Source organism: Cynocephalus volans, chromosome 1 (assembly GCF_027409185.1).
Source record: "Cynocephalus volans isolate mCynVol1 chromosome 1, mCynVol1.pri, whole genome shotgun sequence".
NCBI classification, from domain to species: Eukaryota; Metazoa; Chordata; class Mammalia; order Dermoptera; family Cynocephalidae; genus Cynocephalus; species Cynocephalus volans.
The window spans coordinates 123275612-123284725 of record NC_084460.1 but is presented as its reverse complement, the minus strand read 5'-3'; the positions used below and the strand labels follow the sequence as shown (position 1 = coordinate 123284725).

Genomic DNA, 9114 nt, shown 5'->3' with positions numbered 1-9114 from the left:
TACGCTCATCATAACAAGGTGGGATTAAGATTTAGTGGAATTCATTTTGTCTCTCTTTTCTTTTAGAAAGCATCACAGATAGTCTCTATATGATGTGGCTTCAAAAGACTCAAGGACCACTCACATTACACATCTGCAGTGGAGAAGGCAAAAATGGAGACTCAAACACCACGGCTCCCATTCTGTTATTAATCACTCTGTAGACATGTGCCCCTGCTGCAGGGAGTGAAGTGCACCAGGGGGAGTGTTCTCTGGGGCTCCCAAGCCCCCAGCACTCTTGTCTTTCCCCCTGAGGACAAGGCAGAATCATGGCATTTTATGGCTGCTGTGTGATCCTCTGGGCACTTGCCTGGCACACCTCTGCCTATGGGCCTGACCAGCGAGCCCAGAAGAAAGGGGACATTATCCTCGGTGGGCTCTTTCCTATTCATTTTGGAGTAGCAGCCAAAGATCAAGACCTAAAATCAAGGCCAGAGTCTGTGGAATGTATCAGGTAAGACAAGGAACCAAATCCAAGAGTCTCTTCTGGGCGAACTGGAGAAAAGCTGCACCAAACCCCAAATAATTTTTTCAAGCTTGGTTCTCTCTTTTCAAAAATGGTAATTGGTGATCATGCTGAAGCTTATTGTCCCCCCTTTTTTTTCTAAAGAATTTTTCCCAAAAATAAAATGTCCCGAATATTGAGAAGAAAAATCCCTGGCCTGTTTAAGCATATGCACGGTCATTTGGTAACCAAGTCATCATTGTTCACCTGGCAGCTGTGCTGCTTAATGGAAGACTAAGTACCTAGAAGGAAATTTTTGGTAGGTCTGGCAAACCCAAGTAATAAAATCCCTCATTGACCTTACATGCCCCAGTGATCAGTAATACTCGAGTGTTAGCTGCCTCGCTCTTTTTTTTTAAGGAGTTTAGAGTTGAATGAAATCTCAGTAGTAGACATGACCCAGCCAACTTCAAAATGCAGTCCATAGCAGTTTGGGACTGCTCCCATTAGAAAGTCTTTCTCATAGAAAGATGACCCTCCGCTTCATCCCCGCCTCCCCACTCCCCAACACAAAATACACCTATCTCTCTTCAGCCGTTTGGAGACAGCTCACATCTCATTAAACCTTTTCTTCTTCAGGCCAGATAGTCTCAGTTTTCTCATCAGTTCTTCCATGACATGATTCCCAGACCCCTCACCATTCTGATTGTCCTCTGTATGATGCTCCATAATCTAATCTATCATGACCCTTTTAGAATACAGCATCCAGAACTAGGCACAACTCTTTCAGATAGGATCTGACTTCTGCAGAGTACAATGGGACTGTACTTCACCTTCCTTAGTCTGGGCATCAGAGACCATGACTGTGCTCCAAGCCTCGTCCCATCTTCTGAGGGAGAGTAGGACTTTCTCTCTGAGACTTGCAGCTTCCAGAAGGGACCCAGCCCTTTCCCTTGATCTTCCTGATAGCTAAAAAATAAAAATGAAAACTAGGATTATTCAAAAAAACTGGACTTCTGTTGAGGTTCTAATGAGAGCTAGTAAATTAGATAACATTTTCACATTTTTCTTATGAATGCAGGAAAACTAAGTGCAGAATTTCACTGATGTTGATTGTATCCTTCACATAGCCCACGTGAACGCATACTCTCTTTGTGGTACCCTGCTGGACAAAATTGTGCGTGTGCCACATGTATGCAGACCAAAAATCAAGCAAGAAATTATTGCCCTGAGATAATATGTTTTTAAAAGTTATATTAAAGAAAGATGGTAAACTCAGTTTAACAGTATAGATGTTTTACATAAGGAAAAATCCTGTAATATCGCTTAATAACTTTGCAGGTTTAAAACAAATAAATAAATAAATGAAGGAAACATAAGGACAATGACGAAGAGAGTCACATTAAAAGTTAGACCAGGGAGCTGGCTGGTTAGCTCAGTAGGTTAGAGCTTGGTTCTGATAACACCAAGGTCCAGGGTTTAAACCTTGTACCAGCCAGCCACCAAAAAAAAAAAAAAAGACCAGGAACTTTGGGAACTTGAACATACAATGGAGTATAACAGATCTTATTTCTCACCTACTGTCACTGAGTGGAAATAATGAAACTCACAGTGTAAAAGGAGAACCTGAGTAGTTGTTATGTTTTTTCCTTTGAACCCTGATATGCTGATTCAGCACATTTATTGTGCCCTCCCTGTGAACTAAGTGCTGGGAGAGTAAAAACTCTCATTGACCCTATTTCTCTTGCTAATTTGCTTGATTTTTATTTAAAATAATGTTCCCCTTTGAAAAGCAATGCATGTTCATTTTTTTCAATATAAAGTATAAACAAGTCAAAAGCACTCAATTTTAAAACTCATCATTCCACCACCTAGAAATAACCAGTGTTCGTGTACAGCCTTCATTTGTTTGCTTGTCTGTTTACAAAAACGAGATCATTCATTTTTCTTTCCCCTCTGACCTCCAGAAATGTCATAGTCTAAATTCATGACACTGCAAATCTGAGGTTATTTTTAGGCTCCCGCATATTAATATCCTAATCTATTTACATTTTCCCTGGTTCTTTATCTTTTTAAATCTATGCTTACTTTTATTAAAGTACCTCACATCAGCTACTTCAAATTCTTTGCCAGAGGAGGCAGACACAAATTATTCAATGAATTACTAGTGATGAACTTTGTTAATGCTCCCTAACTCTGTGGGAGGCACATGCTGATAATTCTGCATAATTATCGCTTGTCATTATCTTCACAGCCACCCTATGAGGTAAATGCTATCCCCATTTTACAGAGGACTTTGGGTCTCAAACATACCACAAAACCAAAGATTCAAACACAGCCTTGCCCAGTCCTTACTCTAAAAAAAAAAAAAAAAAAAAAAATGAAACCCTCCCATTTCCTTCCCCTTCTTTCTTCCAGGTATAATTTCCGCGGGTTTCGCTGGTTACAAGCTATGATATTTGCCATAGAGGAGATAAACAGCAGCCCAACCCTTCTTCCCAACATGACACTGGGATACAGGATATTTGACACTTGCAACACTGTCTCTAAGGCCCTGGAGGCCACCCTGAGTTTTGTTGCCCAGAACAAAATCGATTCTTTGAACCTTGATGACTTCTGCAACTGCTCCAAGCACATCCCCTCTACCATTGCTGTGGTGGGAGCAACTGGATCGGGCGTCTCCACGGCGGTGGCCAACCTGCTGGGGCTCTTCTACATTCCCCAGGTACCTGCGCCTTCTTGGATGGGAGAGTGGGGGGCAGAGGGTGGGGGAACGGGCTTGGAGGGATGCCATGCCCAATGTCCATGCAGTTGGCTATTTTCCTGTCTCTAGTACAAAAGACCTTTTATTTACTTAGTCAGTGTGCTGTATCATGACTATTTTGGATTTCTGAGACCCCAGTGTCAACGATGTCACTAGACCTTCACTACTCTTCTTTCAAATGTACTTTGTGTAAAACTTTGTCTTTTTTTTTCAAAGTGTTCAGTTATTTATTTCTGTTCAATTTCTTTAGCAAATCACTTTTCTTCTGCTTTTACTAAAAGGAATGAAACTATGATGTTTATCCTACCTTTCAAACCCAAAATATCTATCTGTCCCTAATCCTAGTCCCTTAAAGTCTCTGCTTCTCTACTGTCTGAGAGTTGATAGTTTAGCTCAGAGGGAAGCAGATCATATTTTCTCACAAAACAGGAACTTAATCATTGTCTTGTGCATTCCAGAAATGGAGAATATTCTATTTCATTCAACAAATATTTATAAAGCAAAGATGGATAAGCAGTCTTTACCCTTCAGGAACTCAGCCTTGGTGGGGAGATGGTTGCATTTTCAAATACTAACAATTTACTGAAACAAGTGTGTTAATAAACATTTACTCAGTTGCAATTTTTTCACCAAAAAAAAAAAAAGGGCAGCAAACTTAAAATGCCATTTTATAACCTGATTTTTCCCCTTTAACATCATAGAGCAAACCTTTTTTCAGTTGAATATTTATAGATCTATGACATCATTCTATAATAGTGAAAAATTGGAAACAACCTAAATGTCCACAGATGGAAGAATCAGCTCAATTGCAATACATCCTTACATCGAATTTTAAATTAAATTATAAATCACACTTTAATTTATTTTTCAATGTTTAATATTTAAAATTTATGACACTGCCTTTGATAAATTCACATTTCTGTGTTGGAAGGGCTCCATTTCTTTTGGGATAGCCATTATCCCTTTATATACGCGTTACAACAAAGTCTGGTCATCATTTACTGAATCCTTACTTCAGGGAATTAAAGGTGTTTCCCATGGGGAAGCCCTGGCTTTGTAACTTTTGTACCAAAATGATCTGACAAAGTCCACATTGGTAAATGTGTTGGACATATTTAAATTTGGCATATTGAGCAGTATTATTTTAAATACATAGTTAAAGGAAGTTGTTACCCCATGGCCAACAGACATAAGATGTAATTACCATCAGATAAAGAAAGAAGATGATGGAGAGGGTTTTAATTCTTTGTGGTTTGGATAAAAGACAAAGTTAAGTTGAATTTGAATTATAAAAATGTTGAGGGGCCAGCCCGTGGCTCACTTGGGAGAGCGTGGTGCTGACAACACCAAGTCGAGTTAAGATCCACTTACCAGTCACCTTTAAAAAAAAAAAAAAATGTTGAGAAAACTATAATGAGTATCAGTCAAACCAGTATAAGTTTATCTACAGCAGTTGTTTTCTGCCATGGCTGCATGTCAGTATCACTTTAAAAATTCTGATACCTGGGTCTCCCCTGCAAAGGTCATGATTTAATTGAGCTGAGATACAGCCTGGGCATCAGGTGTTTTGAAAGCTCCCAAGGTGATTTGAATGTGCAGCAGCGGGGCTGGGAATCACAGCTCTGAAGGTTGCGTCAGAGGCCCAGTGGTATTTCTTGTGCCAGCCACGCCACCAAGTGGATGGAACATGCAGCCCAGCTAGAACAAATTGTAGTTAGACAGATTTCTGAATCATTCATGAATTCTATTCTCCCCTCTTATGATAAAGAAAGTTTTGTGTGTTTTTAATGTATTTGGTGGTGGTGGGGGTGTGGTTCAAAGTATTTACTTCACCTTATAGTTTGCTTTCTGAAAACTGGACAAATATTATAAATAAATTCTTTAAGAGAACAAATCCATGAGGGGTATTTTTGTTTTTAATTTTTATCCCCTTAAAACCTTTTTTGGCTCGTTTTTCAAAAGAAAATCAAGATGCAAGCAATAATGGATGAATTTACAAAATGGTAGGTTTTACATTTGCAAAAACCTGATTCAGAAGCCTGTTGTTTGGGTCTCCAAACAGAGCTCTCTAAAAACAATAACATCTAAGTAAATTACTGAGGTTAACCACCTACCTCATGAACTTTTGTGGTAGAGCAAAAGGGACTTATTCTGATAAAAGAAAAGAATTGTTGACTTCATATTATAGCTTCTAAAATCAAAGCTCTTGCCAGAAAAATCATACTTACCCTTTAGCAAAGTTGGCCCAATTTTTTCATAGCCCAATGCCTCTTATGCTTTTAGTTCAGAAACAATTCATTGATAAGAAGGAACACATTGGAAAATTTTGCTTAAAAACATTGAACATAGAAAAGCAATTGTTTCTATTTTTTCTTTTTTTTTTAATTGAAGCATAGTTGATTATACATATTTTGGGGGTACAGCATTGACTACCATCACCTGTGTACAACATGTGATGATCAAATCAATGTTATTAGCATATTCATTATTACAAATCATAATTATCCTTTATGCCCCTTGCCCAGTCTCTCCCCATCCCCATTCCCACCTCCCCCTTCCACCTCTAGTAACCATAGATTTATTCTCTCCTTCTGGAAGTTCCACATATTGTTGTTGTCTTAGAAAAGTAATTATTTCAATGGGTGAGGCATCCCCCTAAATTTCTTCAACTCTTTTTCTTAAGAAATTTAAAATCTCTCTAGAAAACTAGAGGACAAGAGATATTAAACACGACTTCATTTCCTGGAATAAATTCCATTTAGTGTAAACGTGTTTTGTTCTTCAGAAGAAATGGTTCAATAACTTGGAACCTCCTAACTGGTGAGCCACAATGACATGCGGAGTGCTGCAAATGGGCCAAAGCTCCTCAGTCTAAGACATCGGTCCCCTTGAGCTTTGACGTGGCTAGGTGAGGCCTAGGTGGTCAGAGCACCCTGCGCAGGGTTGATCAGCCTGCTCCGTTTACCTCATCTTCTGTGTTTGCCATAAATGTGAAAAGAAGTTGGGAGGCTGTGCACTAGCTAATACTTTATATGGTGTTTGGATACTACTTCAGGCAATGATCTCTTGATTAAAGGCAAGGCTTTCTTCCTTTGGTGGTTCACTCCCATGCTCAGATACAGAAGTGGCTATGTCTCGGAGAATGGGAGCATATCAAGGAAGCTTCTCCAGGGTTCCTTTTCAACCTCTAGAAGGTTTTAGAGACCCACATCCAATGCCTGTGAAGTGGGCTCAGCCATTACCTGCAATTGAACAAGGGGAAGGGGTCTGGATGGTGTTCAAACCAGTGCAAAGCCAGGAGAGGAGAGGATGATTTTGATGATATTTAGTAATGTACCTCATTGTTATGTGGGGCAGGTGAATTGAGCCTCACCAGTTAAATGGCTAATTGAGCCTAAAAGATAAACAGTTCTCAGAAATGACTGCCATTGAAGTTACTTTTATCTAAAGTACTTGTGGGATCTACCATATGACCCAGCTATCCCACTGCTGGGAACATACCCAGAAGAATGGAAATCATCATGCCAAAGGGATACCAGTACTCCAATGTTTATTGCAGCTCTATATACAGTAGCCAAGAGCTGGAACCAGCCCAAATGTCCGTCATCAGATGAGTGGATAAGGAAACTGTGCTACTAATACTACTCTGCTATAAAAAAGAATGAAATACTACCATTTGCAACAACATGGATGGACTTAGAGAAAATTATATGAAGTGAAAGAAGTCAGGCACAGAAAGTGAAATACCACATGTTCTCACTTATTTGTGGGGCCTAAAAATAAATAAATAAATAAACACACAAACAAATAAAGGGTGGGGGTGGGGAAGAAGACAGAATAACCACAAAAATTCCTAGAACTATTTAAGTCAAGTGCACAGATATGATGTCAGGGGGAGGGGGGGTGGAGAGGAACGGGTAAAGGGGCATGAAAATCAAGTACAATGTATTTTGAAGGAGTAAAATTAAATTAAGTTATAAATAATAATAATAAAGTATTTGTGGGGGACAGCGGGTAGCAGGGGGCAGAGGGGGAATAGCTGGAAGATGGGAAGAGAGAAGTTAGGCAGAATAGGAAAAAGGAACCCCTTGGGAGTCCTCTGAAGAGCCTTAAGTTTATAACCCATAGGGAACCTGATTCCTTCCAGAGGTGGGTTATGGACAAAATGTTCATCACAGAAGAGGAAGCTAAATGATCAGATCAGAATTTGGACCCAACAGGCAGAAGATGTGTACCTAGATGTATTATAATCAATGAGGCCACACAGAGGAGGTTAGAAGAACTATGAAACAGTTCATAAAGACTGTCCTTGAGTGGATAAGTACATCCCAATATCGTTGCGTTGATTCTATGGCCAGACCTGCAGCACTGTGAAGTCACCCGCAGGGAATGAGGATGCTCCCTCACAAACTGACAGGTGCTTGGGTGCTCATGTTGGAGTAGGACAGATTTTGGCTGTCCTCACCCTTTTGTCATGTCTGCAGTGAACAGATTGTCTATAGTGAACAGCTCGTGTGATAAATGAGACTAAGTTATACTCAAAAAGCCTCCTCCACACCAGCCCCCTCTCACCCAGCACTTCACTCACTCATTCATTGTGTGTTCTTGGTTCTTTCCAGGTCAGCTATGCCTCCTCCAGCAGACTCCTCAGCAACAAGAACCAGTTCAAGTCCTTCCTCCGTACCATCCCCAATGATGAACTCCAGGCCACCGCTATGGCAGACATTATCGAGTATTTCCGCTGGAACTGGGTGGGCACGATCGCTGCTGATGATGACTATGGACGGCCAGGGATTGAAAAGTTTCGAGAGGAAGCTGAGGAGAGGGACATCTGCATTGACTTCAGTGAGCTTATCTCCCAGTACTCTGATGAGGAAGAAATTCTGCAGGTGGTAGAGGTGATCCAGAATTCCACGGCCAAAGTCATCGTGGTATTCTCCAGTGGCCCAGACCTTGAGCCCCTCATCAAGGAGATTGTCCAGCGCAATATCACAGGCAGGATCTGGCTGGCCAGTGAGGCCTGGGCCAGCTCCTCCTTGATTGCCATGCCTGAGTACTTCCATGTGGTCGGAGGCACCATTGGATTTGCTCTGAAAGCCGGACAGATCCCAGGGTTCCGGGAATTCCTGCAGAAAGTCCATCCCAGGAAGTCTGCTCACAATGGTTTTGTCAAGGAGTTTTGGGAAGAAACATTTAACTGCCACCTCCAAGAAGGTGCTAAAGGACATTTACCCATGGATACCTTCCTGAGAAGTCATGAGGAAGGTGATGGCAGGTTAAGCAACAGCTCCACTGCCTTCCGACCACTCTGTACAGGGAATGAGAATGTCAGCAGTGTCGAGACCCCTTACATGTATTACACACACTTACGTATATCCTACAACGTGTACCTAGCAGTCTACTCCATTGCTCACGCCTTGCAAGATATATATACCTGCTCACCCGGGAGAGGGCTCTTCACTAATGGTTCCTGTGCGGACATCAAGAAGGTTGAGGCTTGGCAGGTACATCCTTCGCTTAGATAGCATGATAATAATGTATAATAAATCAGAGTTGGGCTGATCCAGGCATGAAAGATAGTGGGTACTTCAAAAAGGCAACACCTAAATGAGGCCACTAAATGGAGCTTTGGATTCAAATTCTATTCTTTTCAAACATCTTGAGCCACTGACTTTTGCAAAATTGATAGTAGTTTAACTTGAGTATCTTTTTAAAGCTTTGGCTTAACTGTTCTTTAGTCCAGTGGTTTAGAATACCTGCAGTATGGTCCCTAAAAGTTTTCAAATATCCCGGAACAGATTTAGTTCTGAATGGAGTGTTTTTCTAATGCCTGAATTAAAGATATTGTTCCCTTGTGAGCAGCAAG

General features: G+C 40.8%; 1 protein-coding gene across 2 annotated transcripts in view; it reads left to right on the top strand.

Moving 5' to 3' along the window:
* The first annotated feature begins 308 nt into the window (after positions 1-308).
* Positions 309-9114, top strand: part of CASR (calcium sensing receptor) — a 32580-nt gene continuing 23774 nt past the window's right edge. For both annotated transcript variants that reach the window (XM_063113594.1, XM_063113585.1), the window contains exons 1-3: positions 309-493; positions 2903-3209; positions 7868-8752. In XM_063113594.1, coding sequence (XP_062969664.1) covers positions 309-493; positions 2903-3209; positions 7868-8752 — 1377 coding nt within the window. The remainder of the gene's footprint in view (positions 494-2902; positions 3210-7867; positions 8753-9114) is intronic.